General features: G+C 42.6%; 1 protein-coding gene across 1 annotated transcript; it reads right to left on the bottom strand.

Moving 5' to 3' along the window:
* Window positions 1-236: 236 nt before the first annotated feature.
* LOC146059211 (thread biopolymer filament subunit alpha-like) lies at window positions 237-22,611 on the bottom strand. Its single transcript, XM_083171325.1, has 10 exons — window positions 21,696-22,611; window positions 17,270-17,481; window positions 16,005-16,065; window positions 15,001-15,096; window positions 13,934-14,110; window positions 12,793-12,918; window positions 11,103-11,216; window positions 9,741-9,847; window positions 2,130-2,470; window positions 237-963 (listed from the first exon to the last, which is right to left on the bottom strand). The coding sequence occupies exons 1-10, from the start codon at window positions 22,308-22,310 to the stop codon at window positions 941-943; spliced, it is 1,872 nt and encodes a 623-aa protein (XP_083027451.1). The 5' UTR covers window positions 22,311-22,611; the 3' UTR covers window positions 237-940.
* Window positions 22,612-23,091: the final 480 nt, after the last annotated feature.

Raw genomic sequence — 23,091 nt, 5'->3', positions numbered from 1 at the left:
TGGTCCGACCCCCCTTCCCCCTCCATTCCTCCTGGACAGCAGCACACACCTAGCATTTTGGGGGTGTGGACTACTAGCGAGAGATGACCACGCCTCCTGCAATTAGACCACACCCCAAACGTTTTACTGGGGCCCAGCACACCCCTCGGCGGCCCTGGCCACAGTACAATATGTCATGGCCATTTTCAGCTTGCTACCATTCTAGGCACACACAGAACTGACTCCTCACAGACGGAATTGTTTAACAAATGCTTTTTATTTTGAGTTCTTAACATTTCTGTGTTTTTAAACATAAAGCCCTTATATCGCTCAGGAATCTGCTAAACGCACTCGATACAAGGACTCTGCGTGGGATTGAGCCACTTCTTTATTTAATACAATGCATGGCGCATATTTCTGGAAGTTGCATGCTTAAGTCTTGACAGCGCCATGGCGCGCTCACTGCGTTTATACTATTGCACACTGTCAGCCTGGCATGCAGAATACAGATCTACCCTTGTCTGTTCAGCAGTCCAAAGAGATCAATCCCAGATTGGGCTAAACGTCCGACAGATCCATAATCAGAGATTCACGTGGCAAGCGTGGGGGTTACATGTATAATTTACTAGTTTATGGAAAAGGGACAGGAACTATATGTAAAACAATAGCGCAAAATCCTAAATCACCACAAGCTTGCACAGGAAGAATATATATAAAATAAAAAACTGCAGCACACAATTACAAAAATAAAAATAAAAAAAAATCCCATGGTTAGAAGTAAAAATTTGATACTCTTAAAGCAGTAATGTCTTCTCAGGAAGCTCGTTAAGTGCAGATATAACATTTTTGCATGGAGAGAAATCCAGCTGGGTTCATGTTATCTCAGCTACAGTAGGTTGTACGTTGGGATTTCTCAGATATTCACAACGGCTGCGGTTCTTCAATAGCAGGTTCCTGCTCTTCAATAAGATGTGGAAGTGGATACTAGAAGGAAAGTAGATAGAATACCCATAATTCAGAGCGGCAACATAACCCACAGTAATGTATAATAAATATGCACAATCTTGGACTTTTTTGCCCTGTTAATAATTCGGCTTTAAAAAAAAAACATCCAAGATCGGATGTCTTCCCACACTTTCGTCAAACTTGGACCCTCTTACCTAAACTTGGACCCTCTTACCTCAACTTGGACCCTCTTACCTATTCCCCCTAGGATGAATCATTAATAATTCACCAGTTTCCAATTTGAATAATCGTATAATACTCACCTGTTATAAATCATTATTGAAATGATTTATGGGAGTTTATTAATAAACTGATTAGCATAAGATGCGTATCATCACACACTGGCGGCAATTCCCAATAATAGTGTTTTATTTTTAATTTGATACTTCTATAAAAAAAAGATCTATGTCATGAGTCTAATTGATTTCATATGTCACCTACACAGGAATTTTAGTGGGGATAGAAATCTACTTGAATGAAAATGCAAAATGCAGTATATCAGCTCTAAATAGGCCAGTTATGTCACTGATACAGTATCTCGTTAGCTCCTGGTGGATTAATGTGGTCAGTGGTGGTTCCAGAGGGGGTGCTGGAGCACAGTTCAAAATTCAAATAGAGGAGCCACTCCCATTGCCTGCCATTCCAAACTGACTCATTGGCAGTTGGTGTGGCTCCCCTATTTGGATTTTGAACTGTGGCTCCCCACCTTACATGTGTATGAGCAAAGTCTGAATACCCTACAAGCTAAAGATATCATAAGGATAGACTCCAACAGATCAATGTCTGGGCCTATGTTACCCATATTGTTACCCAAAGTTCTAAAATGATAATTTGTCTAAATCCAACCATCAGAGCCAAAAATGTCTGCGGAAGGCCTATGAATATCATATTAAGAAGAGATCCGCTAAATATATACATTGTTAGGAAAACATTTTTCACGTGATTGCATTTTTTAGATCTACATATATTATAACAGCTCACTGCTCAAAGCAAAATACAGGCAAACTTTACTTTTACAGTATATCAAATGAATGAGTTAGAGCTGCATGGATGTTATCTATAAAAGTAAGTTTGAGAGACTCAGAGGAATTTTGATGGAGTCTTTGGGTCCCTATTCTGGATGTTATTATTGTATGGAAACTTACATGAGCTGGAATTCAGGCTTCCAAACTGTAATCCTCCACCGTAGCTACTTCCAAAACCGCCACCACCCAGGCTTAATCCACCGCCAAGGCCACCACCGAGTCCTCCTCCAAGTCCAAGACCACCTCCGAGACCCAAGCCAAGGCCACCACCGAGACCTCCTCCATAACCGCCACCAAGTCCACCGCCAAGGCCGCCACCAAGTCCACCTCCGAGGCCGCCACCATATCCGCCTCCACCACCTCCAAGTCCGCCACCAAGTCCACCTCCAAGTCCACCTCCTCCGCCACCTCCTCCGCCAGATCTGGACACATGTACTGTGATGCCACTTCCACTGCTGAGTCTGCAAGATAAAAGATGATTGAAATAGTGCATTAAATGAAGAGCTTGCACACAGCATTAATGTATCATTTTATATAAATATTATAACAATTTTTTACAGCAACATTTTATTATTATTATTATTATTATTATTATTATTACGTTTTCGCTATGTGGCACTCAGCAGAAACAACTGGGTCTAGATTTGAACCGTTAGGCACTGTACTTGCCAAAAACCCCACTGCCCCAACCTCAACTCTGTCCAGTTCTAAGGGGGCAATTCAATTTTCCACAGATGGGAGACATTTACTAGAACGCAATGGAGAAATGACAGACATAATCTGTATGGTTTCTATGGGCAACATCACTTCATTTAATTTTTTAGTAAATTTACCCCAAAGTGTTTGACTGTAAAATTACAGCAAGGAATATTTGCTCATTTTCCTAGGCACTTCTATGGCATATATTCAATGGCAGGTATTCAATGCCGGTGCGAGCGGCCGGCGAGGGGGTTAAACTGCGAGGATCACAGAAAACCAGTGATCCTCGCAGTTTAACCCCCGCGCCGGCCGCTCGCACTATGCAACGTTCCGGGGGAATCCTCGCCGTCACAGAACGGCGAGGATTCCCCTAAACTGCGAGAGCCGCGGCTAGTGCAGCAGCTAGTGCATATTGAATATATGCCATTGCTGTGGGCGAGCGGTGACTGCGAGCAGGACTTTTTGCTCGCAGTCACCGCTCACCCTGTCAGTATTCAACTGACCCCCCCTCATACGCAAATTCCCCCTCGCTCCGTTTTTTGAGCGAGGGAGAATTGGCGTATGTGCCTCCAAAAGCTGCGAGAATTGAGGCTAATTACAGCGAGTTTGCTGCACTAGCCGCGGCTCTCGCAGTTTAGGGGAATCCTCGCAGTTCTGTGACGGCGAGGATTCCCCCGGAACGTTGCATAGTGCGAGCGGCCGGTGCGGGGGTTAAACTGCGAGGATCACTGGTTTTCTGTGTTCCTCGCAGTTTAACCTCCTCGCCGGCCGCTCGCACCGGCATTGAATACCTGCCAATGTGTTGCAGCTCTGAATTAAGGCCTGTGGTGGCTCCACCAATAAAATCACCTCCCCCTGTCCACACACCTGCTGCCACAGCTATGCCCCTTTCTGAAGCACCATAATTTATGTTATACACAATGCTGCCTCCAGTGCGGGGTGTCCCCAGGGCGATCACCACATCCACCTCCCCCTATAATCCAGCTGTGATGGGGAAAAAATTGAGTGAAGATAAACAGAGAGGACCGGACAGGCTTCATCAATCATTCCGTAGCTTGTAGCGTCCGCTCCGGGGGGTGCCTGTCTGGGGTATGGGGATGACACCTGTCACCAGTGAGAGGAGGAGGGAGAGAATAAAGGCTCACTCTGTGGTTAAGAGGCTGTAATCTCCCCATTACTGTGCTACTGGTGAAGAGCTGTCACAGGCATTCCCCCTGGACAAGATACCCCCCGGATGGGACACCCCCCAAAGCGGACACTACGAGCTCCAGAATGCAGGATTTGATGAACAAAGCCTGTCCGGTCCAGCGTTCCGGGGTCAGGTACGGTTTCAGTTTTTACTTAGTCCCGAGGTATCTGGGTATGGGTAAAAACCGGAACCGGACAGGACCCCAGAACGCTGGACCGGACAGGCTCCAGTCATCAATTTCTATCATTCTGGAGCTTGTAGTTTCCAGTCCAGGGGTGTGTGTGTGCCTGTCCGTGGGTGTCCTACCAGGGGGGGGGGGGGGGGGGGGGATGCCTCTGACACTTGTCACCCGGGAGAGGAGGAGGGAGTGAATAAAGCCTCCTGTATGGTCCGGGCATGTAGCAAAAAACGGTCTGGACCACACGGGAGGGCTGTAATCTCCCCACCATATATCCCTGGTGAAAGCTATCACAGGCATCCCCCCAGACAGGACACCCCCCATTCTGGGGTCTTGTCCGATTCCGGTTTTTACTTAATCCCTTAATTCAGGGTGTCAAGACCCGGACTACCAATTACTATGTAGAGAAATGTTTGAGAGCTGCTTCTCTTTCTCTATCAAGTGATAAATAAACTTAAATAAAATCCCTCTGCTTCGGAGGATCAAGATCCTTTTACAATGCCAACATGCTGTATGGACTTCGCTGTCTGAAAGAAGGATAATTAGGGCGATGTAAATATGGGTTAGTGTATGGCTGAGGTGCCTCTATAGTATACACTTACAAGTGGCTCTCATAACTTAAATAACCTCTATGTAGGTCAGCAGGCAGTACTGTATATTGCAAGTGATTTATTGATTGCAGCAAGCAAATCAATTTGAAGCTGTATACAAATGTCACACTCAAGGGGCAGTAAAGATAGAATCTGCTCTCCCGGTATTATATAAAGGGTTATATATTCAGCATGAAGCTTTGCCCGGCTGACACATCGCTCTGTTATGCAACACAAGTTACGTCTTTGTTCCATCTTATTTCACCTTCTGTAACAAAGGAACCAGACGTATTTATTTCTCTGCATTGGAAAATACTGTAAGCCCACAAAAGACACAAGTCAGCAAACCGCACAGTAGCTGCACAGAAGACAATGCGTTCGGCTTCTCTGCGCCTCGCTCTATTTCACTAGTAATATTTTACTGGAATACAGCACGGCTATTTTTAGCTACCCATTAACAAGTGCGCAGCGGAGAAACACATTACAGCGAGTGTCTCGCATTATGCGGAATGAACTCTGATGTTTAGAGGATTAGATCAGAATACCTAAAGTCCGCCCAATCTCTGCGGCTAAACACTATTGTAATGGATCACAGTTACTGCATGCTACTATTATTATCATGTAGGGACCCTTTAGTTGTGACTGTGTATAAGGGGAAGATTTGCAGAGAGCATTTAGTAGAGGTTGTTTAAGTTCATTTATTATTATTTATTAGCAGTTTCTTATATAGCGCACACATATTCCGCAGCGCTGTACAGAGTATAGTTGAACATTCACATCAGTCCCTGCCCCAGTGGAGCTTACAATCTATATTCCCTACCACATGTACACGCACACACAGACATTCTAGGCAGTGGCGTAACTAAGTTTTGGGCGCCCCTTCCCCCGCCGTTAGGAGGGCCCCCCCCGCCGCCCCGCCAAGCACCCCCAATCCCCCGCCGCCCATGCAAACCCCCCCCCCCCCCAATCCCCTGCAGCCTTACCTATCGCGCTGGTCCCGGCGGCTCCGTTCTTCTTCTGCTGAGGACCACCACAAAATGGCCGCCCCCGTACAGCAGACAGTTTCAGAGAACTGTGTGCTATATGGGGGCGGCCATTTTGTGGTGGTCCTCAGCAGAAGAACGGAGCCGCCGGGACCAGCGAGGATAGGTAAGTCTGCGGGGGATTGGGGGGGTGTGTAACTATAGCACCGCAGCCCCCGGCGCCCCCACATGCACAGCGCCCCCCCGCGGTGGTGGGGGCTGCGGTGCTATAGTTACGCCGCTGATTCTAGGGTTAATTTTGTTGGAAGCCAATTGACCTACCAGAATATATTTGGTTTGTGGGAGGAAACCGGAGTACCCGGAGGAAACTGGAGTACCCGGAGGAAACCGGAGTGAGGCAGCAATGCTAACCATTACAACATCTGTGATGCTCAAGTTCATTTGAATTGCTGTTACTAGTGGTAAGCAGGATTTGTCACTAGGCCCGTGGGGCACGAGCTAGGGGCGGCACCTATTACGGGTGGCAGCTGTCAGTCAATGACTCTTTTATGACATGCATGGCCGAGCAGGCAGTGAAGAGTTATCATCTTCCACTTTATCACTTCACCCGGTTTAATACATCTGCACCATTAAATGTATAAAAAATAAAAACAAATTGAGGCTTCACTGATTACTATCTCGCAGGGTGGGCACTTGCTATAGAAATTTAGCAATGGCAACCAGTTGCCTTCTTGAACGCTTAAAGTGTTCACATGTTGCATACAGACAGTATCTTCGGTTGAGCAGAGGCACTGCCTATAAGCTGCAGCACGTTGGTGAGAATCCACTTACTGTTCTCTCATCTGGTTTCACAGCAACAATCTGTCGAGGAGGAAAAAGACGGATACACCGCCAGATCCGCCTGTCGCTGCAGTTTAAAACATTGCCCCCCAGAGTGCGGCCTGACCTCCTGGGCAATATACCTGTCATACTATGACAGACTACGGAGGACATAATGTTATCACTCACATTTTGATTCTCCAGTATATTTTTCACATCTCTTTATCTCTGCTTATTTTCAGATGACACGTCCCTCTCTACTCTAAATTGCTCTGCTAAATAATTTAAAATGGATTATACCAGAAAACTTCGAGACAGTGTCAGGGTTTTGAATAAATGGCTCAGTTTAAGCTATTTTTATTATTACTTCTCCGACAAGAGATGTGCGCGCTTCTGTGGGAGAAATGTTCTAGATACAGTATAGGCAGAGCAGTGATTGCTATACTTTATTTATTATTATTATTATTATTATTTGTATTTTGCCAATTAAGATTTCAGTTCAAAACATTCACTTTATGGTATAAATTTACTAAAGCTTCTAAAAAGTGAAAAGAGGTGATGTTTCCCATAGCAACCAACCAGATTCTTTGTATCATTTCTCTATTGCATCAGTTGATTGATTGATGGGTTTATTGTTAGTGCCAGTATGCAAAAAAAAAAAGGTACAGATGAGGCGTCTCCCTGTTCCTTCTGAGCCCACCGCCGCCCTCCGCCACTTCCCCGATGGCGCCCGCAGCCCCCCAGCACCCCCCAACCCTGCCCGTCTCCCTGAAGCGGAGACAGGTAATGATTCCGCTCCCGACACTGAGTGACTGGGAAGCGCGTGCGTGTGAGACGCTCAGCCGTGCCAGTCAGATGGAGAACCTCTCCGCCAGATCTCGCCAGCGCAGGGGATCTGGTGAGATCTGGCGCTGAATGACAGGCGCTCCATTTGTAATCTGCACATAATGGATTCTATCCAATGACTTTGCCTGAAGAGCGAGTGACCGGATCTATGGCCAGCCGTCCACGTCATTGGCCACACCGAGCACAGTTAGGTCAGCTGGCCAATGACTGCATGCATTCGCAGACTCAGGACATTAACCAAGTACATTTTCAAGTTATCAAAATGCAAATCTAATCAATTTGATCAGTTCATTTTATATTAACTTATTCTAAATATTAATTGCAGGAAAATCATCCAATTAAAAAAAACAACAATGAACAAAAAATGTAATACCAAAATATCAATGTAAACATAATTATTTACATAATCTGCTTTCATTGTATTCATATTATTTTATTATGTTACAATACAATGCAGTTTGTATTTATAGTTTTGTTCAGTTGCATGATTTTTCCATGTCCACCTGTCTTCTACACACAACAGAGGCAGCCATTTTGTTTCTGAGTAAATACTGATAATAACAATGCAGCTTGTCAATTAATGAGAGAACCAATGACATAACTGCACCTACCCCTCCCTACACTGATAAATAGGGACCACTTTTTAGGTTGTCAGCTGGCAAACCTGGCTTCCCCAAAGAAAAATGACAGCCGGGCCGCCCATCACCCTCCTCAACAACTAGGCCCACTATAACTTTACTGCACAGTAACGTTATAGTGCGTATGAATGAAATCTGCAGTATTGGTTACATACATCTCTTTTCCCCTCATGATATACTGTATATACCAGTGTTTTCCAACCTCCATCCTCAAGGCACTCTCACAGTCCAGGCTTTAAGGATATCCATGCTTGAGCACATATGGTTAAATCAAAATAACTGAGTTCCTAGTTAAGTCACCTGTGCTCAAAAATGAATCGTTCGTGTAGCTCAGGGGCCAAAGTTGTGAATGTAGCATTTTGCAATGTGCAATGTGCTGTACACCATTAAACACTGCTGAGCGCTGTAACACAGGAGCGGTGTTGTACCGCTGCTTACTCAGTGTACAATAAAAAGATGCATTTATTCTAGCTCAGCAGCAGGTGTTCTAAATTTACCGAATGGTCACTCTACCTGACCCGTCCAGAGTCTGATTAATTCCTCCCGGTCTTACTGTATGTGTCTGGGTTGGTTGGGCAGAACTCTCTAATTTACAGTCTGTTACACCCCATTACTCAGCACAACTGGCCATCAATCAGCTGGGATCATGGAAACAGCTGTTCGTGGGAAGGCAGGCCATCGGGTCAGTACTGGCAGTATTTTCTGAATGGACAGAGGACACTCACTGCGGCTACAGCCCAGCATTTATCACCTCTGTTCTTTTAACGTTAGCCACCTTTGTATAAAAATACATGAAGTAGTTGTTATATGAGGCCTTTTTCTGTGGGGTTTCATCATATTTTTTGGTTCATACAACTCCTACCTGCCTACTATTCTGATACAGCCGGGAGGCTCCTACAAATCGAGTGGCACTCCCGGCCCTCTGGAAGTAGGTGTAGGTTTCCTGATTTTTCAGCCTTTGCCCCTGCTCTTCTTTCTGAATTGCATTGTCATCATAGCCAGACCCCATGGTGTATATTGCCGGTAATCTTGGAATTGTATAGCAGGGGCGTGGCTACAATTACACAATTATGGCCATTACGCCCTGTACCGCCTCCTTCATTGTCACGCCTCCACTCCGCCCCCTGTGAGGGGTCAAACCCTGTACCACCCTCTAGCTGAGCCAACCAGGAAGTTGGCTATGACACTACTGTACTATTCACACTGATTCATGTAAGGTACATAACCCAGTCTGTAATAACTCCACGTTTAACAGCTAAAAACTAGTTTGTAAAGTATTTCTAAACACAGCAGTTTGCAGGAGAAACCCATTATTTACTCCATGCGTTATTGTGCAAAAACACTGCAAAATGTAACTGTATTTTGAAGAATGTATATCACAATTTGAGAATATGACCCCATTATGCAGGTGGAATCACATACACCTACTGTACATTAGCCTCAAAATGCTCTAAACAGCCTTGTTTGTGCCAAGTAGCAGACTTTGCAACTAGGCTGCGCCATCCATTTTTTTTAAAAAGAGACTAAAATACAATAACAGGTACCCTAGACATCAGCGCTGGTGCTAACGTGGGGAAAAAGGCAAAAGACCTACGTCCAATGCAAGTGAGCTGAACACTTTATTAATTGAAAATATACTAGAAAAAAATACATATTTATCATTCTAAAGGAGTGCGAACGAACTGCTCTTGTTAATCTAATAAATAGTCGTAAGTTTGTCACTGCATGCTGCCATATTTCATTGTGTGTCTGTCCCATATCTGCTTTCTGTAGATACTGTATGTCTTACCTTAACTCTTCACTGTCCATTAATTTCTTGTAGGCTGTGATCTCTACATCTAATCCCATCTTCACTGCCAAGAGTTCCTGGTATTCTTGGCCATAGTGAGCGATTTGCTAATAAGGAAGGAAGGGGAGAATAATAAATACAATGTTAGCAACATCCAATCTTAAAAAGAACTCCCATCTAAGTAAATAAACCTCTAATACCCCTTTCACATCGCAAATGCCGGGTAAGGACATGGGTCCGTCCCAGGAGCAACCTGGCTTTTTTGAGGTGAAGCTCCCCACAGCGAACCGGCAATGAGAGGGGGTGGGGCGGAGCGAAGGCATGCCATGGTGGGGGCGGAGTGCGAGGAGCTGATGCTGCCTCCTCCCTACAGTGTGAACGGGGAGCAACCTGGGGTTACCCGTTCACACTGCACAGCAACCTGGGTCCAACCTGGGATAAAACCTTCTTTTAACCCGGGATGGATTGCAGGGTTGCTGGACCAGGGATTTTTTCAAAACTCCCATTTGTGCTATGTGAAAGGGATATAAGTGTGTGAGCTTTGCCCACTGGAGAGTCCACACAGCTTTGCCTCACACTTCTAAAAATGAATAGAGGTGATGTTGCCCATAACAACTAATCCGCTTCTGTCTATCATTTTCTAGGATGCAGTACAGAAATGATAGGCAGCATCCGATTGGTTGCTATCGGCAACATCACCTATTTTAATTTTTAGAAGCTTTAGTAAATTCACCCCTCACATGGGAAGAACGCAGGTACCGATTTATCACAGCTTGGAGAGAGATAAAGTGGACCGAGATAAAATATTAACTAATCAGCTTCTTTCATGTATCAGACAGAGCAATAACATGGCAGCTAGGAGCTGATTGGCTGGTACTATATCCAGGGGTGTCAGTGTCACCCAGTGCGGTGTTGCGGAATATGTGCACACTCCTCTGCCGCGTGCTGAAAAAGGGGGCATGTTGTTACAGAAGGGGCGTGGCTTTGTACCGCAACCCCCACTTTCCACCTACGGGGGTACGGCAAATGTTGGTTGCCCTCAGAAACATCTGTGACCGCACTTCCCAGCTCATACACATACACAGTGATTGGATGCCGTCACTGTCACTGAGCAGAAGCTGGCATTCTGGTGTCACTCCTTTAGCAGTAATTGTATGCCCCATATGGCCCTGCTGCTCTTTACGATACCCAAGATCAAATGAGCATGAGACCATTTCTACAGTACTATCTTAGCAGTTTAGCCCTAGGCGCCCACCTCTGGAGCCTTTACAGTAAATACCGCCCTTGGCTGCTGGTTTAATCCAAAGAACTGAACCACTGCTATAACAGAAAACTGCATTCATGAGGCTCGTCGTTCTGTACCTTTCTAATATCGTCTAACTGAGACTTCAGTGCTGCAGCCTGTTCTTGGTATGTGTCAACTTCACTGCTTGAGCTGCTTTCTGCCTCCGCTATGCTAGATTCCAGCTGAATGTTCTGCAAAACAGGAAAAGAGATTTTAAAAGATTACATCCCCCCCAGCACTGACATACATTAAATGTAAAGAGAATATAGCTATACAGAGAATTATATTAGACAGGGTTTTAGTCACAGTTGCCTACCCTCCTGTATTCTGCAGGAGACTCCCCGAAATAACAGCAATCTCCCTCTCTCCCTCATTAGTCTAGCAATCTCCCTCATTTCAGCTAGACCACATTACACTGTTACATTTTTGTGAAAAAAAAAGGAATGAGAGACAGATACATTTACACTGAATCATCAGCGCCATTTTCCAGCATTTTACCAAGTATAGTATCTATTACTAACTGCTTAGGGGGTCAATCTCCTTTCACAATCTCTCCATATATGGAACTAGACACGCCCTTTGGGTGGAGCATGACACACACCCTCAGTGGGGCGCTATGCAAAATTATACTACCAACTATAATCTCCCTGAAGCTAGGCAAGTATGGTTTTAGTGGGGTAACTACTTTCTTTTCTGTTATTCAATAACTTTATTTACATTCAGTTCTAACAAATTGGACTTGGAGCAAAACATTTAGGGGCCCAGTATTTATCAAGCAATATGTGCGGCTATTTCCCAAAAAACACCTGTTTTTTGTTTTTTTTTGCAATATATGTTTATTGATTTTTGAATTGTAACAAGAATATAGCATCCATTGGTAATGTGAACAACTAGCCAGAAATTACAAATCAAATGTAGTGAAGGCGTAATAATAAAATGGTAAGGGGGGTGGGGGGGGGGGGGGGGAGTGCGGTTGGTGTTTGTAAAAGTTTTTCATTCTATCAATTGTTATTAGCTGAGAAGGCCTGTGATGACTTAAACTCCATCCACGGGAACCCTATTGCTGTAAACTCCTGGGTACGTTCAGGAGGCACTCTCAAATCCTCCATTGTCATATAAAAATCTATACGAGCAAACCATTCTTTAATCGTGGGAGGAGATGTAGATCGCCAGCGTACCGGTATGACAGCTTTCGCGGCACCATTCAAAAAGTTTCAGGAGGGATTTTTTATATGATCTCACTGATCCAGCCGGATACAAATTAAGTAACCAGAATGAGGAAGTAGTAGGTACTTCTTTACCCACTATAGACTTTGTAATAGACAGGACTTGGTCCCAAAAAGGACGAAGCAATCTACATTCCCACCATATATGAAGAGGAGAACCAACCTCTTCATTGCATCTCCAGCAGATGTTAAAAACAACTGTTTTTGTGGGGTTAACTGCAAGTATTAAGTTTCCCCCAAATGTATGAAGGGGAGACTGCAGCAGACCCACTCAATTCCTGCCAGCAGTAACATCCCTCATACAGTAGGTTTCTATGTGAAATGCAATGCTGCTAGATTTAACAATATTGGGAATGCCAGATATTGGCCCTTGTAGTTACTGCAGTGAATGGGCTACGGATCGGGGACCGGCCAGAGATCCCCAGGAACCCTCTGCAGGATATGGCCCCTGTACATGACTATCAGGGTGACCGTGCAAGCACAGAAGCCCTGACATACACTCACGGAACCTTAATGACGTGAAGACTAAAGTTCAACTCACCAAATGTTTAACCCGTTCAATCTCGCGTTGAACTGCGTCAACCTGTAGTTTGACTGTCCTGTATTCTTCCTTGTGGGCTGTGAGCACTTGTACTGATGGTTGGGTAGAGCCTGCTGCCAAGTAAATCTTTCCGATAGAAAAATATATGGTTAAAAGCTGGATAGACAAGTGAATATAGCAATATAGCAATTACTGTGGATGGAACTACTGTAACTCCCACAACACTCAGGTCTGTTCCATCTGGTAGTGAGGTGTACTCTTGGAAATGTTTTTCTTAAGAAATCAGCTGTTGCCTACACACGGGGGTCTCTATGGACCAATAATGAGGAAATGTAGCCATTCATTTAAATAGGTATCAGTTATATTACAAAACAATTCACTAGAGAACCAATGGCAACCTTTGTGGCTCAGTAGACAACAATGTCTACCACTGTCTATAAGTGTTAAAGGTGTGGTTTGCAACTTTGTGTTTTACGGATATGTTTTACAGATATGTTTTACGGATACGTTTTAAGTCAGGGATGGGGAACCTTTGGCCCTCATGACTGATCAGCTTGTATAATAAATCTTGACATGTGCCAGAAACATAATAATCTGGCAGCATTCACATAGGAAGATCCAACCATAAGACAAGGACAAGTTGGAGTACGTGTGGTGTTCTATACATGAAGGAAATGCTGTTGCATTGTCATGGCAACAGAAACAATGATCCTTGCACATTAAATGAGTCCTATAAATTCAAGGCAGTCACAGGTCTCTTCTGAACTACCAACCTGAGTACTAGCTGTTACCCACTGCAAGTTTGCTCTCAACAGATAAGCATTCCAATGCCCAGTCCTGATTCTGATTAAAACTACTGTATGTCAAATACATATAAATATTAGGTTCAGTGGGCCAGTTCCCCAGAGGCATATATATATATATTCAGCCACAGAAGCGATATTGATGGCTTACTATTAATGGATTTAAACTGGCAGGCAAGGAGAGGTGCCCCTTGTGCGCAGGAGCCTGTCGGCTGATAACTTTATTGCCTCCCAGTGTTCTGCCTCTGATAAGGTTTCAAACAGATTTAAATAGCTTTTGGTTGCTGCACCAATAAGAATCGACTACAACATTATATCAGCCAATAAAGATGCAGTACCTTGTTCTGGGCCGCTGTAAAGGCTTCCTGCTTGGTCTTGGCCACCAGTAATTCATACTGTGATTTCATGTCAGAGATGGCGGATGTCAGGTCCACAGCTTGAGCATAATTATCAAACGAAATGGAAACGGCTGCTTTGCTGCCACCGGTCACCAGCGTCTGGACCTCTCTGACTTTCTACAAGTTGCAAACATCAAAAGGGGACAATATTAAAACTATATTCATCTATGGGCAAAAATCAACCTGCCTCGATGTCTGTTATTGCCCAGTTTTGTTTTATTACTGTTGTTCAAATTGTAAAGTGCAATTGAATATACTGTGTTATATAAGAAACTGTTAACAATAAAATAAATACATTTCTATGATAATAGGAAACTAGCTATTGCAGATTTTTATATAATTTTAGGTAATTTCCAATAAAAACTAGACCCTTACAGCTTTTTAGACAATTTTATTAAAATCTGAAAGCAATAACTTATCTTGCTGTGGTTCATCCACATGTATATATGAATACTAGTTAAAAACCCGTCAAAATGACGGCTTAGCCTCTATCGTCTTCTACCTCCAATCTCTGTCTTTACAGCTCCCCCTGTCCATATCCAGCAAATTTTAAACAGATCATTTTGCTTTCACTTTCTGTTAAGGAGTAATTTGGTCCTTTGAGTGGCCTCTAGTGGACACTAGTGGTACTTCACCTCAGATTTTTATACATATAGATATCATTTAGGGGTGATTCAACATTGAATGATTTCTCCTGCTAGAGGGGACGTGTTAGCAATATGTCACTTACATATTCACTGTTTATAACAGACTTATGGCCAGATCACACACTAGACAAGTTGGAGGCTATAAAAGGATTGGCCATTGCATCAAAACTGAATTTGGGAAAGGGTTCTAAACAATGCGCAACAAATCAATACAACTACATTGTTCTCGTTAGGTAACGCAGTTATAATTAGTATCGAATGTCCAGAAATATCTTTATTGAATTTTTGCTGTTCTTGTCATTTTTATTTCATTTCCCTACTTCAAATGAAGTTGACTATTGTATATTAACATTTACTTACAGCATCATATATTTGTTTGGAGAGACTTATTTGGTCTTCAACTCCTGTTAGTTTGGTTTGCAAGTCAAAGATTGTCAGGTACAAGTGATCGACATCCTGGAAGAAGCACAAACATTTAATGTCTTCACAAAGATACATGGGGTAATGCAATCCGTACTACAAATTATATGGATGTTAGACGTCACAGGCAAATTCTGGGAGACTGTAGAAGCAGTAGGCCAAGTGTTTCTGTACAGGTCCCAGACATGTAAGGTGGCTGCTAGAGTCTTTGATAAATGTCATTTGGGGGTTATTCCCCTTGGGGCGTTACAGACCACAAAATGTGGTCTTTATGTTTTGCATTTAATAGATTTTTACAGCCATATCAATCTTTGGGCCAGATTTATCAAGCTACAGAAAGTGATAAACAGCCAGCCAGTCAGCTCCTAGCTGTCATGTTACAGGTTGGGTTTGAAAAATGACAGGTAGGAGCTGATTGGCTGGTTGTTTGTCCACTTTATTACTATTTAAAGCTTTATACAGCTGACCCTTTGAGTGCTGCTGTTATATATATATATATATATATATATATATATATATATATATATATATATATATATAGAGGGGGATGTAGTAACAGCACTCTCTCGGATTTGCAAAGGAAGACTCAGGAGACTGAGCAGGGTCTACGTTTCGGATTTTACTCCGTTATCAAGTCTTGATAACGGAGTAAAATCCGAAACGTAGACCCTGCTCAGTCTCCTGAGTCTTCCTTTGCAAATCCGAGAGAGTGCTGTTACTACATCCCCCTCTACATTTCACCCCTTTCAGCACCCGGGTCTTATATATCTTCTTCACGCTGGAGTGCCGGTTTTCTCCACCAGCTATATATATATATATATATATTTAGTTGCCTGTTTCTTATTGGTTACATAATGTGTGTAACCAATAAGAAAAAGGATATTAAGAGGTAGTCACTGTGGAGTAGATTATTGGGTTGTTAGTGAGCCACATGTGCGTCTGACCTCCTTAAGTGTAGTCCATTCTGCCTCCAGGGATTTGGTGCTTCCACTGTCTTCATCATATCTACAGGCAAGAAGAATTGGGCAAGTTACTGCCACAAATGATCACTCTGACACCGATTCCATTGCTTTAATGCATTTATTGATTAACCGACCTCCTTCAAATCTCTCTAGTCTCACCGGATGTAGAGAAATGAATGTGTTAATTGCCAATTCTGAATGTTTATCTGTTATTTAAAAAATGCTTTAACTACACAGAAAATAGTTGGTGATTAACAGGGATTATGGATGATTAGGTTTTATATTTAACATACATCTGTCAATTAACAACTAGTGCAACAATGTTGCATATGTTTCATACAGTATTCCATGTAACAGGATGGAAGTTGATGATGTGTATAGATGCGAATTGTATTCTGGCTACAGATCCTGAAACAATGGAGTAGATGTATAAAGCAGTGATAAGGGAGGAGAAGTGAGCCAGAGGAGGAGTGGTCCATGGCAACCAATCAGCACCGAAGTAACATCTATAATTTGCATAATATAAAATTACACAGAGCAGCTGATTGGTTGCCATGGGCCACTTCTCTGGTTTCTTTTCTCCTCCCTTATAACTGCTTCATACATCTACCCCAATGTCATAGGAGCCGCATCTCACTTATTTACGTCCAGTAGTCCAGTACCATTTCTCCACATCCTTAAAGCTTAGTGGATGGCTATCAGCACTCTGATCAGTGAATAGCTCCAGCCATGCACCAGTGAGTATGCTGACAGGCATACACTGTCGGGCTGCAGGATGGGAGGCGGGTAGAGAATACTGGACTCTGATTGGTGCATTGCTTCAGCCATACACCAATCAGTATACTGACAGTCATTCGCTGCCGGACTGCAGGCTGGGAGGTTGAGAGAATGCTGCCTGGCTCTATATAGCATTTTCTGTCTTCCATGACGTTCTGGGGACACCAGCCCATCCCTGTTGGAAGGCCCTAGAAAAATAGAGCTTTGGCAGCTGCCCAGTATTCCTATACATTAAGATGGCCTTGTTTACTTGTGTAGATTTAATGACAGGGTGTGCCTGCTATATGTTCCAGTTGGCAACTGAGCCATGTTCATTGAGTTGATAATCAATTGTCCACTTAGAAATTGGGCTTATGGGAGCCGGTGTGTGTGTATGAAGTTGTGTATGGCTAGGGAGCTAGGTGACTATATACCGTAGGAACTCTTTTACCATACTGGAGAATACTGCTGACACCCTCTGCTTGACTTACTTTGCTTGCACTTCTTCAATCACTTGCTTGTAGTAATCAATTTCAGCCAGATATGCTGCTTTGGTTTGTGTTAGTGTTTCAATGTAGGCTTTGTATCCAGCAACGGCAGTGGTGGAGACCACGGAGGAGTTGGCTGGTCCGCTTCCATCGGTGCGGTTGTACAGGTTGATTTGAGCTTTGAGAATGGTGTTTTGCTGTTCCAGACTGCGGACCTGAAAAAAAAGAGGAAGAGCCATGTTATACAGGGTGTGCGGCACTCCAATTTCTTTTCAATAAACTTTAATGTAACATTTCGATGCTTATAGCAGCATTGATATTAGGCATACGGTGTATGCCCGATGACGATGCTGCTCTAAGCATCGAAACGTTACATTAAAGTTTATTGAAAAGAAATTGGATCCATGTATCTAGCTTCTTAGTGGGGGCACCCAGCAAGCAGTTTACCCAAGTGGCTGTGCCGGACATCACCTGTTTATACAGTGGGACAAAAAAGTATTTGGACAGCCACCGATTGTGCAAGTTGACCCACGTAAAAAGATGGTCTGTAATTTCCATCATAGTTACGCTTCAACTGTGAGAGACAGAATGTGGGGGAAAAAACAGTGTATGATTTTTAAACAATTAGTTTGTATATTCTTGCGGAAAATAAATATTTGGACAATCAAAAAGTTAAACTCAATACTCTTACTGAGGGAAGGAGGTTTTTACCCTAAATCTCACGATCCATGGCCCCATTCATCCTCTCCTTAATATGGATCAGTCGTCCTGTCCCCCTTTGAGGAAAATCAGCCCCAAAGCATGATGTTTCCACCCCCATGCTTTGGGATGGTTTTTGGGATGCCACTCATCATTCACCCTCCAAATATGGCGAGTGGAGTTTATACCAAAAAGTTCTATTTTGCTCTCATGTGACCACATGACATTCTCCCACTCCTCCTCTGGATCATCCAGATGGTCACTGGCAAACTTTAGACGGGCCTGGACATGTGTTGGCTTAAAGCCGGGGGACCTTTCCGGCGCTGCAGGATTTGGATCCATGATGACGTAGTGCGTTACTAATGGTAACCTTTGTGACTGTGGTCCCAGTTCTCTTGAGGTCATTGACCAGGTCCCCCAATGTAGTTCTGTGCTGATTCCTCACCGTACTCAAGATCATTGATACCCCACGAGGTGAGATCTTGCATGGAGCCCCAGGTCGAGGGAGATTGTCAGTAATCTTGTCTTTCTTACATTTTTTAAAAATTGGGTCAATAGTTGATCTCTTCTCACGAGCTGCTTGCATATTGTGGAGTAGCTCATCCCAGCCTTTTGCAGCTCTACAATATTGTCCCTGGTGTCCTTAGACAGCTCTCTGGTCTTGGCCATGGTGGAGAGGTTGCAGTCTGACTGTTTGAGGGTGTGGACAGGTGTCTTTTATACAGATAACAAGTTCAAACAGGTGCCATTAATACAAGTAACGTGTGGAGGACAGAAGAGCTTCTTAAAGAGGAAGGAACAGGTCTGTGAGAGCCAGAAATCTTGTTGCTTGGTGGGAGTCCAAATATTAATTTTACACAAGAATATACAAATAAATTGTTTCAAAATCATACAATGTGATTTCCTGTTAATTTTTCCCACATTCTGTCTCTCACAGTTGAAGTGTACCTATGATGGAAATTACAGACCTCTCTCATCTTTTTAAGTGGGTCAACTTGCACAACCGGTGGCTGTCCAAATACTTTTTTGCCCCACTATATATATATATATATATATATCCATTTATTCATGAATAATTAACAGATATCATTATATTTAATTCATCACCTATACAGCTCAAACCTTATGATTATACATTATCTGGACACAGTGATTTTGAACTGTACTGATACCAGAAGGGTACTCAACAAACAGTTCCCCATTGACTTTGTATGGGCCAAGTTGTCGCAGAAACACTATGTAAAAAGTTTTACAATAGAAAGTGCCATGCCTCCGTTGTACAAGTCTGGCTAATCATTTCTCTAACTGCAAGGATGGTTATTGTGTAGCTCACAGCCCTATGGAAACTGTAGATTCTATCTGTAATTATAGTCCTATGAGACAGCACAATATGCTAATATGCAATATATTCTTGGTAATAAAGACTAGAAAGAAAACATGTAGGGTACCAATTAAAATTCCAGATAAGAACACTACTGACAACAAACAAAGTACTTAAAACGTTAGTATTTTTCTGTGAATCTATTTAATGCTAGCAAACTGTACAGTACTGTATGGTGGTTTACGAAATGTAGGATGCATTGAACTTTGCATATGGGATGTATTGTGTTTAGCATCTGTAATATGTATTGTATCTAGCATGTGTATGATGTATTGTACAGTATCTAGGATTTGTAATATGTATTGTGTTTAGCATGTGTATGATGTATTGTACAGTATCTAGGATTTGTAATATGTATTGTGTTTAGCATGTGTATGATGTATTGTACAGTATCTAGGATTTGTAATATGTATTGTGTTTAGCATACAGTATCTAGGAAGCACTGTGTGTAATATGTGTATGATGTATTGTATCTAGGATATGTAGGGTGTATTGCGTTTAGCATCTGTATTATTTATTGTGTTTATCACATGTAGGATGTATTGTGTTTAGTATACTGTACAGTATGTATGATGTATTGTGTTTAGTATACTGTACAGTATGTATGATGTATTGTGTTTAGTATACTGTACAGTATGTATGATGTATTGTGTTTAGTATACTGTACAGTATGTATGATGTATTGTGTTTCGTATACTGTACAGTATGTATGATGTATTGTGTTTAGTATACTGTACAGTATGTATGATGTATTGTGTTTAGTATACTGTACAGTATGTATGATGTATTGTGTTTAGTATACTGTACAGTATGTATGATGTATTGTGTTTGGTATACTGTACAGTATGTATGATGTATTGTGTTTAGTATACTGTACAGTATGTATGATGTATTGTGTTTAGTATACTGTACAGTATGTATGATGTATTGTGTTTAGTATACTGTACAGTATGTATGATGTATTGTGTTTAGTATACTGTACAGTATGTATGATGTATTGTGTTTAGTATACTGTACAGTATGTATGATGTATTGTGTTTAGTATACTGTACAGTATGTATGATGTATTGTGTTTAGTATACTGTACAGTATGTATGATGTATTGTGTTTAGTATACTGTACAGTATGTATGATGTATTGTGTTTAGCATGTGTATGATGTATTGTATCTATGGTATATAACATGTATTGCGTGCAGTGTGTGTATGATGTATTGTATATAGGGTATGTATGATGTATTGTGTTTAGTATAATGTATGTATGGTGTATTGCATGTGTAGGATGTATTGTGTTTCATATTTGTGTGATGTATTGTGTTTAGTATAATGTATGTACTGTATGATGTCTTGTGTTTAGTATACTGTATATATTATGTATTGTGTTTAGTATACTGTATATATTGTGTTTAGTATGTGTAGGATGTATTGTGTGTAGTGTGTGTATAATGTATTGTATCTAGGGTATGTATAATGTATTGTGTTTAGTATAATGTATGTATGATGTATTATGTTTAGTATAATGTATGTATGGTGTATTGTGTTTAGCATGTGTAGGATGTATTGTGTTTCACATTTGTGTGATGTATTGTGTTTAGTATAATGTATGTACTGTATGATGTCTTGTGTTTAGTATACTGTATATATTATGTATTGTGTTTAGCATGTGTAGGATGTATTTTGTGTAGTGTGTGTATAATGTATTGTATCTAGGGTATGTATGATGAATTGTGTATTTTTAAAGTTTTAATATATCACTTGAATGGTAGCAGTATCTGTGCCATTCTATTCCCAGAAATAGTAGAACCTTAAATAAAATGATTATTCGTTCTTCTTGCTGGTGCTGTGGTCCCCAAACCATACATGTAACCTATGTCCGCCTTAATTAGTTATCATTATACTGTATCAGTCCATGGGTGTACAGAATAATCATGTGCTGTCCTATTCGGTGGTTTAACTACAATGGCATTAACCTGGCAACGTGCTGAATGTTATCTATTTATAAATAACCATTTGCCGATTGGGAGAGCTGTAATCATTACAGGACAATGCAGGATTAATGCTTTATGTGTTATGCTGTGAAGTCAGTATCATACATTCAATGGACCACAAGAAGTGAAAAACCAAATAAAGCAGCAACCTGTTGTGGCTCCACCTTTAGGCATTCATTATATACAAACAAGTAATCAAAAAGTCAGATCTAGTTATCATAATAACGACAATTCAATCAAGAAAAAACAGTGTGGAAGTCAATTGCGTTTATGACCTGTACTTGGTTATTAGGATCCGATTCAAACCACATGTTACTGTACATCCACGTTATATGGTCGAGTTAGGTTCAGCCATGGAAGTACCTTGTCAATGAATGAGGCGAACTTGTTGTTGAGGTTCTGGAGTTCCGCCTTCTCCTTCAGGCGGGTGACTTGGACGGTGTCCACAGAGGGCAGGGATGGGTCAATGGATGGGATGTCATAACCGCCTGGAGCACCTCCTGGCCCTCCATAACCCCCAAGACCACCAAGACCCCCAAATCCTCCTGGTTTACCACCGCCGAGCAAGAGCCCAGGGCTTAAGCCATAGCTGCCTATTTTGAAACCTCTACCCCCTAGGCGGCTCCTCAGGATCCCCGATGCTCCTCCTCCAAGCCTACCTCCTGCTCCTCCAATGCCACCACCTAACCCAAACCCAGCTCCTGCGCCCCCTCCGAAGCCTGCTCCTCCGCCAAGCCCAAAGCCTCCACCACCACCACCCAGACCAAAGCCACCTCTCAATCCACCTGCTGCTCCTAGCCCAGCCGCTCTAGAGAGACCAATCCCTCCTCCAAAGCCACCACCAAATCCACCCCCAAATCCACCTCCACCTCCGGCCCTAACGCTGCTCCTGCCCGCTGAGAAGAGCTTGTTCCCTCCATAGGATGCTCCATAACGCACAGCAGAGCTGCTGACTTTCACTTGCTTCTCCACCGTCATCCTGAGAACTTGATGTATCCAAGACCGAACCTTGTAGAGCAAAGTTCCACCTGAGCCCCTCTGCAGTTATATACTGCTGCTTGGTGTCAGGTGGGACGCACAACCGCTGCTCCCCATTGGGCAACTCTCCATTTACTACGAATCATCAAAAAAATGGAATGAAAACTCCCCAAGAGAGAGAACGTGTAGCCCGGGGGGTGGTTTAATTATCAAGCTCAGGAGAGGAGCAAGCTGCAGAGTGAATCATTTTACAGTGTCAGAATGTAAGCTTATGGCCAAAGGCTAGCGTTGCCTTCCACCTGCTCCAAGGCTCGAAATTGTTTTAACTTGTAATTCTACATTATTTCATATGCAAAGAATCATCATCCTCAGCCGGCTGTTCCCGAGGTTTTTTTTTTACACTGTATAGTATACAGCACGCATCCAAACAGTGTCCAGGGTTCAGCTACAGTAATGACTAGATCAGAGGCACGGAGAGATGTTGCCACGTAGGGGATACAGTAGTTTGTTTCCAGCTCAGAAAGTTTTAGTAACTGTAACGTTTTTATGTTACAGCACAAGACAATGGTACCCCTGTGATAGGGACTTGCAGGGTTTCTTTGAGTGACAGTGGTGCTGATTTGGAGTAGGTATAAAGAAAATGAATACATTTGCATGGGCTAGATTTACAAAAGTGCAATGGTATGTGTGTGTATATATACCTGTTGTCCAAAGTAATACAGATTGTTGCTACCCCTGATCTGGGTCTGGCTCTAATGCATTGGTGTTCTACATTTATTTC

The sequence above is a fragment of the Crinia signifera genome, chromosome 2, assembly GCF_055691185.1.
Source record: "Crinia signifera chromosome 2, ASM5569118v1, whole genome shotgun sequence".
In the NCBI taxonomy this organism is placed as follows: domain Eukaryota; kingdom Metazoa; phylum Chordata; class Amphibia; order Anura; family Myobatrachidae; genus Crinia; species Crinia signifera.
This window is presented reverse-complemented; position numbering and strand designations above follow the sequence as displayed.

Excerpts from the sequence above, each read along its gene's own strand:
- LOC146059211 (XM_083171325.1), bottom strand. The coding sequence starts at position 22,310 with ATGACGGTGGAGAAGCAAGTGAAAGTCAGCAGCTCTGCTGTGCGTTAT. Across the intron at positions 16,066-17,269 it reads ATTGAAGAAGTGCAAGCAAA|ATATGATGAAGACAGTGGAA; the intron begins GTAAGTCAAGCA and ends TCTTGCCTGTAG. Across the intron at positions 2,471-9,740 it reads ATGGACAGTGAAGAGTTAAG|ACTCAGCAGTGGAAGTGGCA; the intron begins GTAAGACATACA and ends TTTATCTTGCAG.